General features: G+C 33.3%; 3 protein-coding genes across 7 annotated transcripts; 1 reads left to right on the top strand and 2 right to left on the bottom strand.

The window, feature by feature from the left end:
- Positions 1–2,187: 2,187 nt before the first annotated feature.
- LOC105557499 (high affinity cationic amino acid transporter 1) lies at positions 2,188–9,958 on the bottom strand. Of its 5 annotated transcripts, none has more exons than XM_012004748.1 (11): positions 8,029–8,113; positions 7,417–7,660; positions 5,942–6,226; positions 5,628–5,732; positions 4,973–5,372; positions 4,072–4,211; positions 3,894–3,996; positions 3,284–3,432; positions 3,031–3,197; positions 2,641–2,749; positions 2,199–2,567 (listed from the first exon to the last, which is right to left on the bottom strand). In XM_012004748.1, exons 1-11 carry the CDS (start codon positions 8,056–8,058, stop codon positions 2,449–2,451), a joined length of 1,851 nt encoding a protein of 616 aa, XP_011860138.1. In that variant the 5' UTR covers positions 8,059–8,113; the 3' UTR covers positions 2,199–2,448. The 5 variants fall into 5 exon arrangements, 4 of the variants coding, with proteins under 4 accessions (XP_011860141.1, XP_011860138.1, XP_011860140.1 ...); XM_012004750.1 differs by lacking the exon at positions 8,029–8,113 and adding an exon at positions 9,658–9,737 and having other exon boundaries at positions 2,200–2,567; XM_012004749.1 differs by lacking the exon at positions 8,029–8,113 and adding an exon at positions 9,741–9,958 and having other exon boundaries at positions 2,201–2,567.
- A 1,374-nt stretch (positions 9,959–11,332) lies between these two features.
- LOC105557497 (phospholipase A2 inhibitor and Ly6/PLAUR domain-containing protein) lies at positions 11,333–13,537 on the top strand. The gene is made up of 4 exons (XM_012004746.1): positions 11,333–11,491; positions 11,556–11,675; positions 12,081–12,259; positions 12,328–13,537. The coding sequence occupies exons 1-4, from the start codon at positions 11,437–11,439 to the stop codon at positions 12,436–12,438; spliced, it is 465 nt and encodes a 154-aa protein (XP_011860136.1). The 5' UTR covers positions 11,333–11,436; the 3' UTR covers positions 12,439–13,537.
- Positions 13,291–24,006, bottom strand: LOC105557498 (nose resistant to fluoxetine protein 6-like). Its single transcript, XM_012004747.1, has 14 exons — positions 23,551–24,006; positions 20,606–20,994; positions 18,288–18,529; positions 17,947–18,140; positions 17,699–17,802; positions 17,053–17,280; positions 16,764–16,971; positions 16,223–16,388; positions 16,063–16,142; positions 15,890–15,985; positions 15,694–15,823; positions 15,410–15,584; positions 15,131–15,273; positions 13,291–15,059 (listed from the first exon to the last, which is right to left on the bottom strand). The coding sequence occupies exons 2-14, from the start codon at positions 20,832–20,834 to the stop codon at positions 14,931–14,933; spliced, it is 2,124 nt and encodes a 707-aa protein (XP_011860137.1). The 5' UTR covers positions 20,835–20,994; positions 23,551–24,006; the 3' UTR covers positions 13,291–14,930.
- Positions 24,007–24,644: the final 638 nt, after the last annotated feature.

The following is a 24,644-nucleotide window of genomic DNA, read 5'->3' as shown; positions in this document are numbered from 1 at the left end:
GGGCTGGCATTGTGAGACGGAATTCTTTGAGTATTCAGAGTATTCTGCTGCGGCTGAACGGTCGCCTGCTTGTTCATTTGATTATGCTGCTGCTCCAACTGATTATGCAATTGCTGCTGATAATACGGCCCATAACCGTTTTTCTGAGGTAATATTTTTGCTTGTTGCATTCCGTTTTGAATGTATTGTCCATTCATTTGCGTCGGATAAGGACTAGCTGGCTTTTGCGTTTGCGACAAAGGAATTATTTGATTTCTTGGATGGGACGCCTGCGTCTGCGGATATACCGACTGCACATATTGCGTGTACCCATTCTGAGTGTATCTGATCTGCTGTTGCAGCTGCGGTGAATAGGACGTCGGTTTCGAGGTGTTGACGGGAATACCAGCATAGGTTTCTCTACGATCGACCACGTCTTTGCCTTCGTTCGCGCAAGACCCGCAAGACTTCTTATCCGTTAATGATCCAATCGAATCGCCTGAATTCGGTCGTCTAAATGTGGGTTTAATGGTGTCTGGAATCAGATTAATGCTTCTCAATTGATCCTGGAAAGGTTTTTACATGATTAGTCTATAATCATATGCATATTTGTATTGTTACAGTTTAACATGTATACCTAGTTGACGATGTACAACTGTGCTGTTGCGAGTCGTATCAGTGAGTGAAAAATTACTTTTTATTTTAAATTGACGTTGTACCGTTAATATCGGTATAGGTTTTATCACTGCTTTAATATTTATGTTGAAAAATTATTTATGTTTTATCCAATTACAATACATAAAGGAAAAATAGTTTCTCTTCACAAAATTTTATGTTAAAAATAAAATATAATATTATGGAAACAGTATAATTTAATTTAAACAAGCATCGTCTGATATACCGTATAATACGTGGCTATCTGGATAAAAGATATACCACCGTTCACGAGTACTTCAAGCGGATTAAATTGAATAGAGAAGCTCTCTACCGTTCTGGCTTTCCGTAAGAATAATTATAAAGAATTTAATTAATAAATATTTTCGAATAAACGTCTATTCGCGTAATCTAGTGACACGTAACACCGTTATTCGTGCGATGGTTATAATCAAATGGACATGAGCCCCTCGAATACATTGCTAAACCGTATAACAATCGTAACGATGCGTAACGCTAGGTTTTTCTATATTGTTCTCGTGAAGGTATCACAAAATCCCGAGAATGCATATTGTTTTGCAGACTTTCACAAATTATTTCTTTATTAGTTTAAAAAAAATTAAAAGAACAAGCAAAGGGAAAATTAAAGAAAGTTTTCTTCCAGCTCCGCTAACGTACGGTTGCTGCTCGGAAATTTTAAAAATTGACCTCGCCATTAAAAATCTACTGACTACCGAGACATACATATAAGACATTATGAATTTGCTGCCACAGACTCACGAACTCATTCTGTTTCGGCATGAATTAATTTTTTCAGTCAACATTATATTGTACCGGAAAAGTACACTAAAATCGACATTCCTATCACTATAAATTTACTTTTCAGCTTTATTTAGAATCGAATCCGTATTCAAATTTACGTGTAAAGTGTCAAGCACTACATAGTGTTAAAAGAGTGACACGTAAAAAATTTATGCGCTTTTTTAAATCATATCATCTGCAAAAAGTCTTATATTACATTTCTTAACTATTTTAATAATATCATTTATTTATATATTTAACAGTAATGGTCCTAATACTGTTCCCTGTGGAGCTCCTACATTGCATTCAATTTCATTAGATAATATATTATTATATTTGACTTGTTATTTCCTATTTCTCAGATAGTTTTCAAACCATTTTAGTACTGTTTTTTGTACTCCGTATTTCTCAAGTTTTCTCAATAGTATTTTACGATCAACAGTTTCAAACGCTCTTTTAAGATCTATGAATACTACTACTATACATTTTCTATTATCACAGTCTTGTTTCCATTCAGATATCGTACATTACAATGCTGTCTCGCAAGAATAACTATTCCTAAATCCCGATTGATATTGAGTTAGTATGTATGTATGTGTTAGTGTATGTATCATGGTAATATGGTATGTACCTATCTAGTAGATCGACCCCGTTCGAAATACGGTCCTAATATCTTCTAGATATATAAATCTGAGAAATAATTAAAGTGAATCACCTTATGTTATTTTTATTATGACGTGTGCTTATTACCCACCCTCGGCTGATACAAAAGTACTAAAAGTTTTATTATGTCTTCTGCATCGGTGTGATATTCTCAAACTAATGTGAAAAGAGCAATAAATAGGTTTATGATATTTTCTGCTTTACAATTTTATTAAACCATAATGAATATGTCTAAGAAATATATTATAAATAAAATACGAAATTACTTTAGAAAAGTTTATCTAATAAGTCAAATTAATAAATAAAAATATAGCAAGATACAGTAGATATTATAAAGTCTGTTTTAATTTATTATCTGATAGGTGTAAAGAGATTATCCTCATCTTTGCCATGGTCAGGTGGTTTTGGCAGCGATTTTTTTTGCCGGATATTACTGTGCCATATTCCGTACAAGAAATATATTCCCAAGCCTGCGATAGTACAATTAACACGCTCATTATTTGTATCGATATACTTATAAATACATTCTCGTAATGCACTCACCAATTACCATCCATACAGCGAACTTTATCCATGTATCTTCATCCAGCGTAAACATAAGATAAATATTAATAAGAATACTGAATCCCGGCAAGACTGGCACTAGCGGTACCTAACATAAGCAATATTTCAAAATTACTTGAAATGATAATTCTCTAACATACTATACATATATATATTAAAAAACAATTAAAAGAATTTACAAATATTATATCAGCGATAAGATTAATTGAAACTAAAGAATTTGATATATTTAATATGTTAATTAATAGTATTCAATAATAAAAGAAATGAACGAAAGATATGAACATTCTTATGCATATTAATGTTGAAAGTTACGAGTTAACAAAATATTAACAAAACATGACAAACAATTAAAAACATATATCATACCGAGAATGAGAGTTTCTTGTCGGAGCTTGGTTGAAAATAAATGAAAACGAGAGTGGTTATGAGTGCAACGATTAAAATTATGAGTGGTACTATAACAGTTGCTTTTCCTGCGCTGATTTCTGTTACATACATTGATAACAAAATGGCCGTACAGATACAAAAGACGACTGCAAAAGAAATTGTCAATATATATGAAACATCTCGAGAGGACCAACGTTTGTTGATCCAAGTTGAAAATTATGACAAGTCTTACCATAGCAGCAAACAAGTGCGGTAACAATTTGCGCTGTGAGTTTCGTAGAGTGCTTTAATTTGTTTGCTCTTACCAGTTGTTTTGCGATAAATACGAAAGACCGAGGATTATGATCGCCCTTTTTTTCATACGCTTCGCTTTCCTCATATCTACGACAGATAAAGATGTATTTGTTATCGACGAAGAGGAGATTTCATCAATATATGATTAAGCTGTTCAATGTGTTTTAATTTCAGTTCACTTAATATTTTAAAAGCTCAAAATATAACACTATACGTAATCCTTAAATGTGTAACTTTCATAGTAGCCTGAAATTTTTTAAAATAACTAATGACTGCTTAAGGAATCTGGAAAAAATATTTAATAAATTCAATTTTACTCATTTGAACTTCCCCAGAACGGAAAGAGCCAACAAAGCACAGAGGCTTTCTCTCTAAAAGAGAAACAGATGACAAGAGCCAGAGAAAGTTCTTTATACATAGATGTTCATAACTGTGTTTTTTATTTCGAACTTTCTAAGGCAAAGTACACGGAACATCAAAAAATCTCTTTGCATATGCAAAACTGCGCACTCAATGCTTAAACAAAATTATAAATACAAATTCTTTACCGTAAGATAAGAACACAAGATGCAACAATCGAGTATGTAAGCAATGTGCAGATACTCATCATGTTGACTAATGGTTGAAGTTCAAATATTGTCGCTAAAACACCTGTAATATGTTATTAAGTAATTATAAAATTAAGCAGTTCGTAATTGTTTGGTATAACAATTAATAATTACGAACCTGTAAGTAGCCCAGCAGAAAGCGTACCCATGATCGGAGTGTGAAATCGCGAGTTTATGTTGCCCATCCATCTAAAGATCAGTCCATCTGAGGCCATGGCGTAAATCACACGCGGTAATGGAAACATCGAACCTAGCAGACTGAAGTAATTAATCGATAAAGAGAAATATTGTTTGTCCCCATTTCAATAAACGCGAGCCTTTCATAAAATATAGATTAAGTTCTAGAAGGACCCTGCCCGCTTTTCTGTTTTAATTCCATGTAACTCGATTTTTAGTCGAAATTTTTAGATTCCAATTAATATTTAAGAGTAAAAAGATTAACTCAACTTCAACTATTATTTGAATACTTATTAGTCAAAATTTCGACGTTTTTGAAACATTCTAAATACGCCGGCAAAGAAAAATTTTAAAAATTTAAATAAAAACAAAGCTTCCTCTATGAGGAAGCAGCAGATATCTTATTATTTATTTTTCTTTACTTCAACTTATAACTTTTATACAGATATTTTTGAACATTCCACTTCATCAGTGACTAAATTTTCGAAAAGAATAATTTTTTTATTTTTAAGTACCAAATGCGGTCTAAAAATGTTGATTAGAACCCGAATTATAGATTCATATAAAGATTCGAAATAGAAAAACGCGTAGACACCTCCTAAGATTTAAGTTAATACAAAATTCTTGAAATATGTTTGTGAATTAAGTGAGATTTTATCGAAACGTCACATTTACATTTACAAATGTTGCATTCACGAACTAGTGAAAAGCAAAGTACTCTATTTATTGCATTTGGCAGAATACTAGAATAGCGTTTCAAAATATAGGACCCAGTTAGTTATAGAATTATGTGAGAATCATTTGATTTATTAAAAACATCTATTCTTTTTCTAAAGAATTACCTGGCGCACAGTCCGCTAATCGCTCCGACTGTCACGAACCACTTGGCCCAATCCCATCCTATCACGTTAAACATGTGCGGAAACGGTGCTCTGGCATCTTGTTCATAGAACGGTAGCACGGTGGTAAGCACTACGGAAACGCCAAAGTACGCGAAAAAGACGATTGTTAGCGATACGATAATTGCTATGGGAATGGACCGCTGTGGATTCTTGGCTTCTTCTCCCGTGGTGGCCACGCAATCAAAGCCGATGAATCCATAAAAGCATGTAGCCGCTCCTGTTATAATGCCTGATACACCGTAAGGCATGAATCCCCCTTGCCCTTCTTTGCAGTCCAAGCAAGTAGAACAGTCACTGCAGTCGGAGCAAACGGGTTCCGTTTTCCAGTTATTAAAGTCAGCTACAAATCGTACAAATTTTATTAGTTATTTTATTAATGTCAGCTGTAAATTGATGTAAATTTGATTGTTACATCTTAACTTATAAATTTATAAATATTATACATATGTACTATAATAATCGACTCTTTTTAAAATATATTAAAATCAATAGTATAATTATTCTCATAAATTGATAATATATAAATAATATATTTTACTTTTAGTTGACTTATTAACTTGATATTTAAGAAAATGAGTTTGAAAGAGCCTTTTACCTTTCAAAGAACCGGCAATTATGACGAAAAGTACAACAGACAGATTCACCAGAGTGAATATATTATTCACCATTGAGGATTCACTGGCTCCAAAAGCAAGAGCGCCTAAGAAGAGAATTGTATATTGTTTCACTTGTTTTTATTATTATCAAGCAATGTATCGAGCTAATGAATTAATAGTGCAGAATTTATACGCATGTGTTATAGATATACGCAAATATGCATTTTAAATCTTTTTCATCAGAAGTATTTTATGCATTAAAGTCCGCGAGATTTGATTAGGCTGGTTGGCAATTAAAAAATTCTTTCATCACCTGAGAATATCAGAGTGACGCCAAGTGCAAAAAAATCCGGATATGAGGACAGACTACTGACATTCATAGGCATCACTGATTCCAAGGAGTTTCTCATAGTGTTGTTAAAGAGTACGTCAACGTAAGTGCTGAGAGCGCGTACTACGCTGGCAGAACCGATCACATATTCCAGAATCAGGGTCCAACCCATGAGAAATGCCACGAATTCACCCATTGTCACATAGCTGTAAATATACGCCGATCCGGCACGAGGAACTCGTGCACCAAATTCGGCGTAACAAAGACCTGAGAAGAAGATATCACAAAATTTAGAAATACAAGTAGGATTCGTTTAAATTACTTAACGAAAACTCTAGTTTGTTTTTACAGCAATCAACAAAATTATTATAAAAATAATTTTTTTATGAAAGCTTTAAGGAGGAGGGAGGCAAAAGATTTTAAAGGATGGAGATCTTATAGTCATCTTAATAGTTTAGGTATATGTATAAAATTTTCACGACTTTGACGGGGGAGAGACAGACCCCCTCTCTCGCCTATACATTCGATTTTGCGATCATTACAACTGTGTTCACCTCTTTTTCGTTTTTATCAACGTTTTATTTGGTGAATAATACAAATAAATTAATTAATTTTCCATGTCTTCTATGTCTTCTACGTCATGCTATTCTTTGTCATGCCTGATACAGCGCGTTAAAAAATAACTAGAAAAAAACACGCACACGCACACGCACACCCACACGTACACGCACACGCACACGCACACACACACACACACACACACGCGCACACAAAATTAAATTGAAAAGTATAATTGACAAATATGACAGTTTTAAAGATATTCTGTTAATAACAGACGCGGGCATTATAATTCTTTTTAATTAATGTAATATAAATCGGTAGATATATGTTACTATATCCGAATTTATTTTTACAAATATATTAAAGAGGTTTACCAATACCACTTGAATAAAGAAATGTTTATGATGTTAATGTACGTTTATTAGTAGTCAATAACATAATAAATCATTACTTATCAAGTATGCGAAATGACTAATCGTGAACGTTATCTTAAAATTATCGATTAATTTATCAGATCGATTAATTTCTTTCTCAGGAATTCTTAAATCCCAGATATGGCAATGGCATTCTCGAATAGAACACTTTATCTCAATCATCGCGCTTTAAAACAAGGTCAACGATTTTCATATGACATTCTGTAAAATTTGCATTATTTCCACCGCTGAGAATGAGATCTGCTCAGGCAGCAGTAAGAGGACTGGAATGCGGACCACACATACATTCGTTATTAAATATTATTTAATTTCGAAGTTTCTTGAAAATACGTGTTTTTTTTCAGAAAGAGAAAATTTGTTGGAGATGTGTTCAAAATTATGTTTTAATCAAATGTATCATAAAGAAGGAAAATCGATCATGTTCGCCGACCTTTCACGCGTAAATATAATCTAAATGCGTACCAGCGAACATCGATGCTATTGCAGCGATAGCGAATGAAATGATCACGGCAGGTCCAGCCTGGCATTTCGCGACGGATCCTGCCAGAACGTATACACCTACTCCCAGAGTAGAGCCAATTCCTAAAGCTGTGAGATCGAGAGTCGACAAGACCCTCGCTAATGTACCCTCCTGACTAGTATCCACTACTTTTCTGCGACTAACTGCCTCATATAAGCTGCGTAATGTCCACTTCATTTTATACAGCTAGAAAATAACATACACGTACGATTAGTAATTAATTTAAACATCGAAAATATTTGTAAGTCAGTCAGCACAGAGATTTGGGGAATTTTATAATTTATTTTTCGACGAACTTAGAATTTCGAAGGAAAGATCGAAGTTGAAATTATTCAATACCGATACGATAGCATCTACCGATTAACTTATTAATAAAAATATAAATTAATTCCACGAATAAGAAAAATTATTCTTCTCCTAATTTATTTATGTATATCGTTCCAGATATGCCTTCTCGCTTAGTAACGATATTTTTATGCGACTCGTTAAAGCGATTCATAAAGCGATGTATGTACATGCGGCCAAAACAATTGGCAAAATAATGGGCTACTTACTACGATGAGTTTTGTCAATGAAAAATCCATTTTTTTACGAGTAAATGTGAAGACGTTAAGAACAAATTTCACCAACTGTCTGTCGGACAGTCAACGCGCGACTGTTCAACGAATAAAGAGAGTTAATTAAAATGCCTTATATAAATCACGTGACGGCGCCGGCGCTTCTTCTTCAACACTTCTTGTCACTTAATTGGCCGAATTGTCTCGCATGTTAGTAGAAGAGCATTTCTACAAGTAAACTTCTGTCTATATATATTACGGCTAACCATCGATACTTCATTGCAAATGTAAACACCCATCTTCTCTCTCAGTTGACTTAAACATTTCCAAGAAGCAAATTGAAAGTTTTCTAATCTCGTTTCTCGAATTCATTCGTACGGTTCTAGTTTTGGGTGGTATTAGATTTGGTTATACAATCATACATTTGGAATCTAGCGGATTTTGATTCGAAGAAAAATTTATTTAGCCATATATTGTCGTTACACATAATTAATGTAAATATCTTTAGTAGCAAAACTTAATTAAAGCATTAAATGATAAATAGAATGAAAGTAATGAGAATGCAACGCGATTTTTATGTTATCAATATACATCGATATTCTTTAACTAAAATTAGCTGCATTCATAGTTACAGTTTATCGTTTATTTTTCTTCTATTCATTTCAAGAAAAGAACAAACAAAGAACGGTCGAAGAAGAGCACTACAATGTAGAGCGATAAAATTGCACTCCTTAAATTTAATTATCAAAGAAAATGCAATTGTCCGTCGGACAGACGTCGACGATTTGGGGCTTGGAGATGGAAAGCGGATTTTGGGCTGAGGTGGGAAACGATTTATCAATAATCCATCGTGTACAAATCGACGTAAAGGTGTGTGTTTAATGTAAATATTTAAACAAGTTGATTTGCCGTTCTATTGCTTAGTCTGCAATATTGAATACAACCTTTTGAATCGGCGTTAAATTGTAGGTCCCATATATCTAACACATAGATATATGGATATCATAATGCTCGAAATTGAACAGCTAAGAATAAGAAGAATACATAATTTACATAATTATCGACAACAGTCGTTATTGGTACCCACCTCTGAAAGATTGAAATAATGTTATTATTTTTAAAGATGCTCTTTCCCTCTTTTTAATACATTTCTGCGCTATACCCAGATAGCACACATAGTTTTATGAATATTCTTCTGGGGTGCACATATTCTTAATTTTAGAATATTCGGAGAGAAAGAGAATCGAATATTCTATAAATATATATAAATTACTACAATTAGAAATCGTATATTCATAACAAAGAAGAACGTTTTTAGAATATTCGTCGAGAATGTCTTTGGAATATTTGTTAAAAATTATTTTTGAATATTTATCGAGTTTATGTATTGCACATTGTTTATTGTGTAATACACTTATCTTATGTGAAACCTGTGATCATACTGACACGTTATATTCGATAGATTATTCTATTCACATTCGAAAAAGATTTATAGTAGTGCTAGTCGAATATTATTATACACATATATCGCGCGCGCGCGCGTGTGTGTGTGTGTGTGTGTGTGTGTGTGAGTGTGTGAGTGCGAGTGTGCGTGTGCACGCGCGTTTGAACAGAGAAACTACCTACTTCGTGCTGAATATATTATTCGTTGCTGTTGGAAATCGTCGGAGATGCGACCGGCAGCAATGACATCCAATAATAAAACTCACGTGTAAATCTTGACATAAATCATCCAAAGGAGATGTTCTTCTTCTGGTCCTTTGATTTTGTCGATATTAAAGGTAAAAATAGAAATTGAGTATAGTTAAATTTGATTCGTTGTCATTTGGCGTGTGTGACCATCTTCCTCAAGCTTGCAGGAACGAACTAAAGAGGAAGGCTTGGGAACGTATCTTCTTTATGATGGTAATCGTATTATCATAAGTGTGTAGAGGATAACCGATATCTTGTCCAGTGATAAGCAGAATAAAGCGAATAGTAGTATTTGTGAAAACAATATCAAGTTCGTATACGCATTACTTATAACTGCAGAATGTATCGTTCAGGTACGTTCCTAGCGCTAAAAATAATGAAATTTTCGGGAAAAATCTTATTTTCAAAGAGTGTATTCAATCATTTTACAAGGTATGCAGTTCTTTTATTTAAAGATTAAAGTATGAAAGAAACGTTTTAGTTAAAATATGTTTATAAATTGAATGTAGAATGGAACACAAGCGCGCGCACACGCACACGCGCACGCACACGCACACACGCACGCACGCACACACGCACACGCACACACACACACACACACACACCTGCGCGCGCACACACTGAAAATACGTGTAAGATCAACTCTTATATATTCAAATTAACGCGTTCATTGTTTTGTATATACGCAACAATCTATAAACTTCTTAAAAGCATTTAATAATCTTACATTCCAACAATATTACAGTATTATTTAAATACTACAATTGTCACTTCAAGAATATATATAATTATTGTGATAATAAAATCACTTTAATCGTTATAATCTTCGACAATATGTTATTTTCTATCGAATATTGTTTCTTTTCCATTCAAGAAAATTATTCTTAAATAATAAGTATATATTTTTTATTGAATTATGTAAAATTGCTTCATTCAAGTAAGTTTTTCTTTGTTTAACACAATATAATCTTATTTCAAGATTCACGTTGAAACTAAACATATTTTCAAAAGAAGAATATTCTTCTTTTTCTGTGCGCACACGCACACGCGCGCACATAACTGTATTATGCACATGGACAAATTGAAGGAAATTCTTGAGAATACGCGCTATTTTTTTAATGTTGCCTACTATAAGTGAAGAGGAAATAATAATAATTTTACAATATATAGCCTACTAATGTTCTATTTTTGGGCAAGAGGAAGAGTATGTACACCATAAGTTATCTACCATTCAGGTAACACTTTTTTTTGTATTTAACACGTTAAAACTCTCAATGTAGAAAAACTTTAATTAAATTTAATTACAACGTAAAGAATTATTTAATGCCAGTAATTGATTAAACAATTTTGAAAAATTGCATGATGACCAATGGCTGGCAAATTCTAATAATTAAAGAAATTCATTGCGAAAAATATTACCTCAGCCAGGGTTTGAACCTGGACCTCCCTACACTCTAGGCGGGCGTCTCAATCAATTAGACCACTACATTGTTTAATTATGTTTAATTATTTTCTAATAAAGTGCCGTAGAATCAATACGAAGATTCGAGACCTTGGCAGATCACGAAGTTCTCTGTACGGGGCGACCGTTCCACGACTATCCGTCACTGGCGTGCATGTGTCAGCACTGTCAGCTGCGTTTTGAAGTTAGACTCAATCGTTTTGTGATAAGTTCTCTCCCTCGTAATCTCGTGTCCGTGCCTCTCTATTGGAATGTCGAATCTCAAGTTGCATTTCGCGCTAATTGTTATCTTCTGCGCATCTCTCGGTAAGTGATCGGAATCCCGAAATTGCACTCCTTTTAATTCTCCTAATGGTATTTTTGTCCGTAGGCCACGCCCTGGAATGTTACGTTTGCACGGATCAGGAAGGCAACCGACATAAATGCCTGAACACCATCAAAACCTGCGAACAGGGACAGGATGTTTGCCTCACGGAGGTTAAATGGGGCAGTGAGAAAACGTTTATTCGGCTCACATTCTTTGCGTTTGATTCTTTGAGGTTATGTGCGCGTGCGCATTTCGAGCGTGTATCAACCTTCCAGTTTGAGTCAATAATTATTTCTCATAATCGCTCTTTATTAATGATATTTATTATTGCTCTTTATTGCGATAAAAACATATTTAATTAAACCATATCGTATCGATACCGATATCTCTTGGGCAGTGGTGGGAGTTAACCTGAGCATTTTGTTGTCAAGTGGAAATACGATATTTCAGTTGAAAATAGATAACCCAATTAAAAAATTGTATTTATTAGATTAGATATACCTGACTGATAAACCGACACTCTATACATGATATCATATATAGTGGCAATACGATATTACATAGGGATAATAAGCTTGATGATTATAGGTACACCCTATTGGTCCCAGGGTGCTAAGAAACAATATTACGTATCTAAGAGATGTGCTACTAAAAGGGAGTGTGAGAGACTACAGCGCAATAATATGCCCGATTGCACTCATATCTGGTATCAAGACTGGAAGTGTTCCTCTTGCTGTCAAGGCGATAGGTGTAACTATTATGTCATTGTAAGTACAGAATCTTAGGTAAGTGATTTGAAAAGATGATAATGCGAATAAGTATTTTATTATTTCAGTCTGGTGGGGACGAAAGGAAAGTACATAGAGGGATATTTGCCATAACAGTTTTGATCTTATTGGGCGTGTCAAGATTTCATTCATTCTCAGATAATTACTTGACGTTTTAGTGACAAATTAATCAATGAATTAATTTCGTCACTGTAGACTGATATTAATTTTATAGTTATACATGCGAAATAATTTTATAATTACACATTTGTAAATTTTACAATTTTGCAAATACTGGGGATGGACAAAATAATGTGAATACCTGACTAACAGACAATATTTGTTAATTAATAAGGTGTAAGGCCACCATTTGCTTTTAAGACAGCTGTAATTCGTCGTGGAATAGATTCGTAGAGTACGGATAGTATCCAACGGGATGTTTTCCCATTCTTCCACTAACACCTCTACCTATTGCCTCAACGATCATGGAGGTAGAAATCTGCTCCTCACTCTCTGCTCCAAAACTCCCTATAGCAGCTCGATGATGTTGAAATTTGGCGATTGTGCTGACCAGGGAAGATGCTTGATAATACTCCGTTGCTCCTCGAACCAAGACTGAACTTTTTTGGCCGTGTGTACGGATAAATTATTGTCTTGGAATATGGCAGTGTTTGGCAGCAATATACTGGTCACAGTAAGAACTTCATTATTGAGGATGTCGAGACATTCATTCGTAGTAATACGGCCATTGAGGGTAATAAACGGGCCAGCAGATGCTCCTGCTAACCGAACACCCACGATTTGACCTCTTTCAAAGTCTGACAGGTCGCCCATTTCACCATCCGATTGTTAACACCGTTGTAGAACAAAGCGAGTAGTATATTGAAATATAAACTAGAACAATTACTACATGAAGTGCGCCACATACACGCGCTGCACCGTTCATATCTTGGCAGGGGACCCAACATAAACAAATGTGTAATATTTAGCAAGGTGTTCACATTATTTTGTCCACCCCTTGTATGTGAGTGTATTTATATTGATCTTTTATTATACACTTTTCTTTTTTATAACATTTCTTGCAATATTGAACACATCACGGACACATAAGCTGCCTTAGAATATTATATTTACACTTTTTTACAATAATTATAACGTAAAAATACATATGTATAATATATAATATGTAAGGTTGTAAAGGGTTGGGGGAACGCTCCTTGAAAAAAGCGCCAATGTACAATGCCCGAAAGGGAATAAACATTCTATTCTATTCTATTCTAATATAGGAACTGCTGAAGATTAAATTTAATATCTGTCAAGATGTGTGGCCATCTCTTCTCTATCGCTTTCATGACCAAATCTTTTGGTTGTTTTTTTGTACTTAAGGTTTCATCAAACCAATAAAAGGTTTCATCTCAGAAGAAATAAATTTGTTCTTAAAATGCAACTACAAAGATTATTATAGGATTTTGATTATAGAATTGTTTGGATAAGATTATCGCTATTGTCGCTGTATCCTTCCATACAGCACGCGTGTCTAAAAGACATCTTTAAAACATCTTTAAGTCGTCTTTTAGACATACATATCTAAAAGACATCTTAAAGACGTATTAAAGATATCTTTTAATACATGTGTGCTGTATGGGGTATATCGCATACTTGCACACTAGTGCCTAAAGTTTTATAAATTTTATAACTTATAAGTCTTATAACATATACAGTATTAAAACTTGAAGATCGATTCATAAAGTATATAACAGATTTATAAACAATGAATATGAAAAGTAATGGTAAAAATAACTGTTATATTCGTTACCGTTACTTAAAAAAGTAACTACGTTACCGTTACAGTTACAGAAAAAAATGTAACGCCGTTACCAATTCGTTACTAAACAAAAGTAATGTAATGGTAACGTCGTTACAAGTAACGCGTTACTCCCCAACCATGACATATATACATATACGTATACACATATTATACATAAGTATAACAATACTTATTGTGATAATTGATACCACGTGTATAATAATGTTTCTTTAACGTATAATTAATGCGAATACTCAGGATGTGCATATATACCTTCGACATGTGTGCGAAGTCACGCGTGCAAAAATGTTTATAATGCCACCTGTACATACACGATAATTATCTTTGCATAAGAATGGAACAAGAACATTTTTGAAATATTCATAAATGAATGTCTGTCGAAATGGCTAAATAGCTAGTAATACATTTTCTTGAGTTTTAATTTTGGTGACGTACACAAACTTTTTACATTCTTCGCTTTTAAAAAATAGAAGATAAAACAATTAAGGAAACTGATGACGTGCTATTGGCTGGGTTATGCTGTTTCTGTCGAGATCAATAACTACAAAAGGTACAAAAGTACCAAGCTGTATGCAAAAGATGGCAACAGTAGTTATATTTTCAGCGAGAGAATATATAATGGTATTAATTGTGACGATTTCGTGCGGCGCAACTACGGGTGCGTTCCATTTGAACGTTTACACGCTTAAAGCGCTTATACGATGTCTCTTAAGCTAGAATACCAAACTGAGCATAATCAAATGAGATACCCGGGGAAGATTTAAATGCTCCATGGCGTAAGAAAATATTACAAAGTGTTCGAAATGTGACGTCATTGTAGCTTTTGGCTCTTAATTTGAACACTTATTGTAATATGTTCTTACGCCAGGGAGCATACTCTCTCATTAACAAGATACAGGGTATCTCCACCGTCACAGACAGTATGTAAGAACAACAATAAATGATTGCCGTATATGCCACACTCAAAATAACCTGGGAACAAATATTTAACAAAATTGGTAAATTTTCTATTTATTTTGGATTTGTTGTATCCGTATACTTACCAAAGACAGACATTCAAAATGCGTTGAAGTATCGCTGTAGAAATTTATTGACCGTATAACGATTGGATTTAAAAGATAAGCACAGTACGTGAGCCTACTGAAAGGGATCCAGCCTTTGAACGATAGTAACTGATTAACGATTCCTAGAACAAAACCGAGCATACAATAAATAAAATGACATGTTTTGAAACGATGACAAAACTTAAAATATAAAATATCACTATTATCTTAAAAGTGTAACAATTTAATAAGAATGTATACTAATAAAAAGAAACAGACCTCCGTGGTTAGTGGAACACGCTATTACAATCCATGCTATACCTATAGCCAAAATTATTTTGTGTAGTGCTACATAAATAGCACTAGCCAGAACGGATGGGCGTCGCTTGTAAAACACAAATAATACACCAATAATGCAAACACTAGCAAGCAACCAACACAACATTATAATTTTCTGAAATATACATATGTAAAATTATTATAATACATTTTTATTTATGCTATGACATATAGTCGATTGATACAGATCTGTATATACAATAAAAGTAAAATTAATATTTTACCCTTTTCAAGACCAAAGTATTGTTCAATTTTGCTAAAACGTAACCTACAATCATTCCAATAATATATGGATTTATTCTCATCCATGGTGGTGTATATATCACATGCATAAGTTCAGCAAGTTCAGTTAACCTGCAACAGTGAGAAAATGGTCCTCTTAATTAATTTCATAATAAACATATTATTTTGATAACTTACATCAGAGTATATTTGTGAACGTATGAAATATAACCGCTAAGAATAGCAGAGCCTATTAAAAGTACACTCAATATCGTAACAGCACCGTAAAAGTATCTGAAATTTATAATATATATTTATTAACATATACACAAAGTACTAGTTATAAAATCATCCGTATTCGATTAACTTACACAGTCGAAAAAATCAACAGCATGGTAGCGAGTATGTAATATTGCATATCATTAGCTAGATACCAGCTCCAACTCAGGCACTGTAGTAAAAATTATATGTAGAATGAAACTTTTATGCGCCTCTAAACATAATTTTTAGCTGATCCAAATATGTACGTACCATGTCATTAAAAGGAAAAAGATTATTTATGTACAAAAGATTTATCCACAAGTGCTTTGGACAAGTTTCGTGCGACCTCTCATACATGTAAAATTGCGATGTCTTATCGAACCAATCAGAACTTAATTGTGATAGTCCAATCACTATCATGTAAGCCGGCGTCAACCTTAACAAAATTTTATTATAAATGTGTGGAAAATAAAAAATTATTTCGGTGCGTACAATAATAAGAGAAAATACCAAAGCGCGGAACTCTGCAAACATTTCTTTCTTGATTTTTCATATTTTCAAAAAATTAAGATAAAAATTATTTATAATATTTTCACATCTTTCCACTAATCACATTTATTGTTAATATCTGTCATAGTGTTATTGTGTTCGTGAAATAATTGCCACTTTAACGCTATTCACGGCATGCCAGATGAAATGTACTATACACTATCGAAGAACTATTTATTATTATCTTTTACCTCTTTACTGGATACTATTATTTATTATCGAATTGCTTTTATTGCTGTCTGCAATAATCACGATAACATACCTTATAAATCTTTTTGTTGTATGTGTGAGAAGATATATTATCTTCTGTCTGTAATTTTGAAGCTCCTTTTTTGCGCTCGGTTGTTGTCGCAAATATGAATACGTTATAAAACAGCCACTTGACAAAAAGAATACTTCGACTCCTAGAACTACGATGTCCATTAAATACATATGATCCTCAAGGAATCTCCATACTTCTGCTTTATTGTCTGTGAACATCAACAATCTATGTTATGAGTGTAAAAAACACCAGAGAAATTTATTTTACAGATACAGTTTAAATTACTTACCGAGAGTATCCCACGAAAAATATAGGGTGTGGAACACGATTAAGCCATACATGCTTAAAACTTTTAAGCCATGAATGACTGGTATTGTACCGGCTTCTAATTTTGTATTAAATATGTTTTTTGTATTGCTGTATACGGAGAAACATCTTAATATTTTTCCCATGTTATTCTCCGGATACAAAGGTAAATTGAAAATTATTTCTACTTGCTGGGACATGTAGTTTCGACCTGATCGTCATAATTAAAAATTTTTATGATTAAGAAAAAAATTTTAATGCTTTAAGTAAGAATTATTAATATTGAATAAAGAAAATCTCTATAAGTGGTGTACATGCATACACATAATATATAATAGTACGCAAAAATTGTATTGCTGATTATTAATAATTTAAAATATTAGATAATTGCAAAAATAATGGCACATAATTAATTAATTAATGAATTATGTACCATTATTTTTGCAATTATCTAATATTTTAAATTATTAATTATTAATTATTATTATTTTTTTTAATTATTTAAATAATTTCGATATAGAATCTGTTTTGTAGGAAGTAAAAGCTATAATACATATATCGAAATTGTATGTGGTCTTTTAAAAACTTCAAATAGAAATTTTTCTAAAAGTTTCGGAAGTGATACTTACTGCGGTTAGTATTAGTTCTCTCATTTCCTTTTGCCAGCTTTTGATACCAAATAATATCGTATACTGTTCCGATTATTGCCATAAGAAAAACTATTAAAACTACACTGCAAATAGAATAATTCTTTATTAATTTTTACACTTTTACATAACTAATATAAAAATCATGTATAATATTTACATATGTTGTTAATGTTTGTAAAATTGTTATTATATGAGTGAAATAATTTTCACGTTTTTTTATGACGTACCTGAAGAAACCTAATGCACCATAGGATAGCGATTTATTATCTTTTTTGAAATCTTTTATCCGGATCAGCTGTAAGTTAGTTGAATTGAGATCATCGATGAAGATACTTCTATCATGAAGTACACTTTCCAATATGGAATTTAAGTTTTGTATAGTGCATGATGCTGGTAAACAGAGTCCGAGCGTAATCACATCCTGAAATCAACCTTTCTATATATTTAAATATTAAATATGAAATGATATTACGTTTCATTATTAAACCTAATATTTCAATGGAATCTCTTGATCGTATTTTATGTTTTTCGTGTCGTATTTCGTTTTATAGAAATTTTATAAACTTACCTCGTTATTTACATATGTGTGATATTGTAGAGTACTGTTGTGTCTAATATGAGCGGCAAAATAATTTATTTTAAAAGGCGGAAATCTTTGCGGATCATGATACAGAATGTTATTTAACATTTTTTGTTCTAAAATCTGTAGAGGATTCGTATTCATTGTATCGATGCACTGACTACGACTTCCTAACCAATAATTGTTTCCGTAGAGGAACCCTGGTTTAAATCTGCCGCTTGACTCTAACACTGAAACATAAAAATTTGAACCTTTTTATTTACACAAACTAAGGATATACCAACTTTTATTTGTTGCTAGTCACTTAATATTTTCATTAAGCGTATAGATAAAAGTGAGAAATAATCTTTGTATATCTTGCATTATCAGAATTTCTTCTGAATATGGTAATTATAGTCAAACAATTGAGCATGAAGTTTTATCGGAAGAAATAAAGGAAATAATAATATTAATGAGACAAATTTTTAATACTTATTCCATAAAAATTTAATGCAAATAAATTTAATACAAATAAATATTTTATTAAAATCGCCTTTTCTAATTTAGTTATGGGATACACACGTGTGATAATATAGCACACGTATGTACAAAAGAAAGAAAGAGTTTAACACTTTTGTAAGGAAAGAGGAAGAGCGCAATTAACATTTGGTTTAGCAGCGCCAAGTTTTTTTAATAAACAATGATGTCATGAATCAGGATCGATATGTATCCCACAATTAAATTAGAAAAGGCGATCTTTTAATAAAATATTTATTTGTATTAAATTTATTTGCATTAAACTGTTATGGAATAAGTATTAAAAATTTGTCTTATTAATATTATTTCCTTTATTTCTTCCGATAAAATTTTATGCTCGATTGTTTGACTATAACATTTTAATATAAAAAATAATAATGTACCTAGTTTTTATAAATATTCAGTTTAGTTGGCGCCATTTGATGATATCATTACTTTTGTAGAGAAGATACTTTGGAGGGAGGGAGAAAATTAAAATTTTTCTTAAATAAAAGTTATCCAAATAATTAAATTATATAATTTTTGATTGGATGACGTTTATACTTGGCATCTTTTTAAACCTTTTTTATTAAAAAAAGTTATTTTTTAAGATGATATCACGAATTTTGTAGTTTCAATTACACTGTTATTGAAACATCATTTTTTTCCGTGTACATATGAACATTCGTATATACACTAGGACCAGAATTCATAATTAGATTTTATATTCAAGACTGTTTTAAGATCATCTTTAGATACTCCGTAGCCAATGAAATGTTCCATACAGCATCTTTAGATAAATTCACGATGGTCTTGAGTATAAGATCTGACTATGAATACTGGTCCTAGCATACATACATACATACATACATATGTATGTACATACATATATGTATACGCATATAAAGGATGTTATGAATAAGGTGTCCATCCGCTCGTATACAGATAGAACGGCTGAACAGAAAAGTATTATATTTTGTAAAATTTGCAATAGTTATCGAGTAATTCTATAAAACGTTTGAGCGAATAGACGCGAGGAAAGCGGTAGGTCGGACTCGATAGGCATCTGATAGTGAGAAGTGAAGCGATGCGTGGCCTATAGCACGGCGCCGAAATGAATTGAATTATTTTTAAATGAGCCACGTATGTAATCTATCGAGTCGATAACATATTTTTCAAGTTAGCAGCGTGATTGTGCCAGTAAGTCGAGCGACTAGAATGCTCGAGTTCGAGACCAGTTTTTCCATTTTTTTATGGTAATATTTTTTGTGTATAAATATTAATGCTATATGAATCCTAAACAAATTTTTATTTCACGAATTTGCATATTATCTGTGGAAAGAGTCATTTTTATTTAATAAAACTGGTTTTATTAAATAAAAATGAAAAAAATTTTAAAATATAATTCACCAAGAAATAAGTTTTATTAATATTACATAACATGACACACTACATGACAGACATGTCTTCGCAACCAGAAGTAACGTTATTTGAAATACATACTTTTGGGTGGTATGAACATTTTTGAGGATAAAACAAGGAAAACGTCGTGTACATTTATCAAATACCACCTAAAAGTATGTATTCCAAATAATATTGCTTCTGGTTGCGAAGATATGTCTGTCATGTAGTGTGTCATATTATATTATATTAATAAAACTTATTTCTTAGTAAATTATATTGTATTATTAAATAAAAATAACTTTTTCTCCAATCAGCCCTAGCCGAACACAAGATTGAGACCGGACACTAAAGAAACCGAATACTAAATAGCAATAGAATTATGATGAAGAATTTGACTTCCTTCGTACCTTTTAAGCTCCATAGTATCCGTTGATCGACAGCATCTCGGAAAATTTTTAATTGTTCTCCGCACGTTGTCGATTTGAGGAAATCATATTTTCCTGCTACGGTGTAAGCGGGCACTGTTTCAGTAGCACTGTTAATCAATTTTAATTTGTGTGCAAAACACAATGTACTAAATTTTATGCACACAATAAACAGTGCAATGTGCCATTGTAATACACCAGTAACCAACATGTTGTTGCGTTCAGGTATATGTTCTGTCCTGTGTTGTAATGTCTTGCACTCGTTTTACCGGCGGGGATCTCTATTTTCACTCTGGAACGTTGCGCTCTGATGTTGTGGCAAGATTATCGAGATTTCATATACCTAATTCCGTTCTTCTGAATACAGTGACCTAAAAAAGAAAGGAAGGGCAGCAAAGCATATCGACAGAGATTAGCGTGGTTGTCAAGACAACCTTAGCGGTAGTCGCCGACAGATGAATATCTGTCTAACTCTAAACTCTAGTGTCAGCCATTAGGCGAAACCGCATGTCGGCCATTTTGGAGGGAGCAAGCCCGTCCTTTGGCGAACGACGTCAGCCTTGCGGCGAATCTTGGTCTGCCCGAAGGCAAGACCTATGTCAGCCCGAAGGCGAAGGCAAAGTCAGTCCGAAGGCGAAACCAAAGTCAGCCCGAAGGCGAAAGCAAAGTCAGCCCGAAGGCGATGTCAATATGCTTTTATGCGTAAAAACAGATGGACCTGTAAATTGGGCACTAAGGAACAAGATATTGTAGGATGGAAGTTGATGAGCGGATAACCGGGCGAGAGAAATAACTTGTAACACTGATTTTAATTGTAAAGACACCACTGTATACATATAATCAAGACGTGCAAAAAAATTGGGATTGGCTGATGTCGTCAGAGAACATAATTAATGTTAGATTTCTTCAGCCAAAAAACAGGCAGATGTTTATTTTGTCTTCAGTTTCTAAATTTTATTTATTTTATTATTAACGTTAATAGTATCTTAATAAAAACGATCATATCTTATATCTCCGCGTCACTTCTAACTGCGTGGTGATTCCCTATCCAGTAAGCAGGAGCCTGTCCGTTTACACAAGACGTTGTAGACGTGTCTATAAGACGTCTATTAGACGCGTCTAAAAAGAGTCAAATCGACATCTATTTAGATGCGAAATTCGATCTACTTTAGACGTATCGAATAGACATCTATTATACGTCTATTCGACTTCACGTTTCTCCCTGGGCACAGTATAACCAGTATGCCCACTCGCTCTTTTGTTTCACGTTCGCGCCGATCCGTACTGCGCATCCGACATGTTTTTATTATAACCAATCACAGGATTTTTGTACGTGTATTAGTGCAAAGTCGGTATGACATGGAAAAATTCGCAGTGTTGACGGATAATGCGTAAATACTTTTATACGTTGGAGCAAATAATTACATTAATTACTTTTTAATTAGAACATTTTCTTTCATAGTTAGAAGTGACGCGGAGATATAAGATATGATCGTTTTTATTAAGATACTATTAACGTTAATAATAAAATTAATCAAATTTAGAAACTGAAGACAAAATAAACATCTGCCTGTTTTTTGGCTGAAGAAATCTAACATTAATTATGTTCTCTGACGGCATCAGCCAATCCCAATTTGTGAACGTCTTGATTATATGTATAATAAAAACTATCAAGTAAGACGCCTATCTAAAACTATGGTAAACAACATATGAGGACACGCCAATGTGGGTCACAAGGCAAGATGTAGGTAGCCCAACTGGTAAATCTTATATTTTTCTGGAAGTCGTGAATCTACAGGGTGGTCCATTTTAATCGACAATCGGAAATATTTCGTCAGGTAAGCCAGATGGAGAAAAATGTTTCAGACAAAAGTTGTATGGTTTCGAGGGGGCCATAAGACGGTACCAAAAGCAAAAAAAAATTTTTTTTAAATTGCTTGTTACAAAATTACAAAATTGTTTGTTTTCTTTACACCAGTTGATTTGTATCATTATTCTGTTCAAAAAAGTATTAAGGTAAGATGATAAAAAAATGAATATTTTATAAGATATTTTGTAATTTACGTCAAAATATTGGAACTTTCAAACCTTAATAACTCAAGAAGTTCTTAATAAAAAAATACTTTATTATAGTGTTTTGGAAAGCTCTCGAGGTTAGCTACAAGAATATGTAATAAAAAATAGGGGATGCCATTTAAAAAAATTGGTGTGACCTTTATGTGACCTTCAAATAATTCTTCAAGGTCAAACCAATGGTACCGTCTTATGGCCCCCTCGAAACCATACAACTTTTGTCTGAAACATTTTTCTCCATCTGGCTTACCTGACGAAATATTTCCGATTGTCGATTAAAATGGACCACCCTGTATATACCGTTTCTTTCCACATTGGTTCTACGCGTCGATTTCTTTTTCGGACATAACGCTAAGACGCCCGTCACGGATTGAGGAGGTCCCAGCCTAGGTTCGAATCCTGGCTGAGGTAATATTTTTTGCAATAAGAATAATTTACAGCACGAGAAAAGGGGGGTATTGAATGCTAAATGTAGCATCAGAAAAATGTTAATATGTAGCATTTTTAATATAATTACAAAAAATCGTTTATCGCTTCGAATACGTGAATTTGCTGACGATAATAATTCCACGTGTAAGAAAACTGCGTTATGTCCAAAAAAGAAATCGGCGTGTAGAACCAATGTGGAAAGAAGCGGTATATATAGATTCACGATTTTCAGAAAAATATAAGATTGTGACCCACATTGGCGTGTTCTCATATGTTGTTTAGTCTTGATTATAATTGCAGAATAGAAAACTACTATAAGAAGATCAAGAATTAATATTTCTATTTTGCAGCCAATCGATACGTTCAAAAAATTATAATATATCATATAATAAATGTGTAAATTAGCGTATAGCTGTGTAAATTACCTCCGTTAATTTGTTTTATAGCGCTTATGCGCATTTAACATCAAAATCTATCATTTTCATTCAAATCGACATCAAATTGATGTTAAATGCATCAAAAGACATCGATTCGATCATTTTATTACTCACTGCGTCAATAGAAGTTTATCTATAGGTCTATTAGATGTCTATTAGATGTCGAGAAGTAACTTGCAGTTTAAAAAGAATTTTTCATTAATAATTCACCACTATTGTGTACATTATGTATGAAAAAACACAAATAACACAAAATCACATTGCATCTAATTTAAATATTTCTAGACATTATTTTAGACTAGACTGCTCCGACGTCTGATAGATGTCTATATCCGATCTTACATTTCTCCCTGGGTGGTTATACACGATCATCTACGCATGTATTAGAAAGGATCGCGCTACTGCGCATGCGCGAGAATTCCCATAATTGGGCAAAATCAATGCTAAAAGTTGTAAAATATCTACAAGGTTATCAATAAGGTTATCACCATGTTGATTCCGGTTGTGCGACATATGGACCATCACATCCGGTAACTTTGGACCGGTACTGGCACGACAAAATATCAAAACATGTTTTCTAAATGAGACTGTCGACAGTAAAAATTTTTAAAAACAAGAATCTGTATAGAGTTATATTGATAAAAGAAAACCTAATTTTGCAAAACCCAAAAACCAATTGTTGTATGGAAGGGCGAAAATCTCAAGTAACGTTGCAGAACTTACTGACAACGAGTATACATATAATATGTAACGCCTATTGCCCTTTCTACACCTAGGGATGATCCTACTTTTACCACATCCGATACCCCTTCTATACCTAAAGCTAATCCTACTTGCAGCTTATCCGAGGGAGTAGTATACCCAAATAACACAAGGACGTCCTCAGGACGTCCTCAGGACGTCCAGGACGGACTTCGCGGATATCCTGAGGACATCCTGAGGGCATCCCGGGACTTCCTCAGGACATCCTGAGGAATAGCAAACGAGCGCCACTTTTTAGTCCTTAGGACATCCTGAGGATGCTCCACCGGATGTCCTGAGGAAGTCCCGGGATGCCCTCAGGACGTCCTCAGGATATCCGC

The sequence above is a fragment of the Vollenhovia emeryi genome, unplaced genomic scaffold, assembly GCF_000949405.1.
Source record: "Vollenhovia emeryi isolate VEMERY1.0 unplaced genomic scaffold, V.emery_V1.0 DF939468.1, whole genome shotgun sequence".
Classification (NCBI taxonomy): Eukaryota; Metazoa; Arthropoda; class Insecta; order Hymenoptera; family Formicidae; genus Vollenhovia; species Vollenhovia emeryi.
This window is presented reverse-complemented; position numbering and strand designations above follow the sequence as displayed.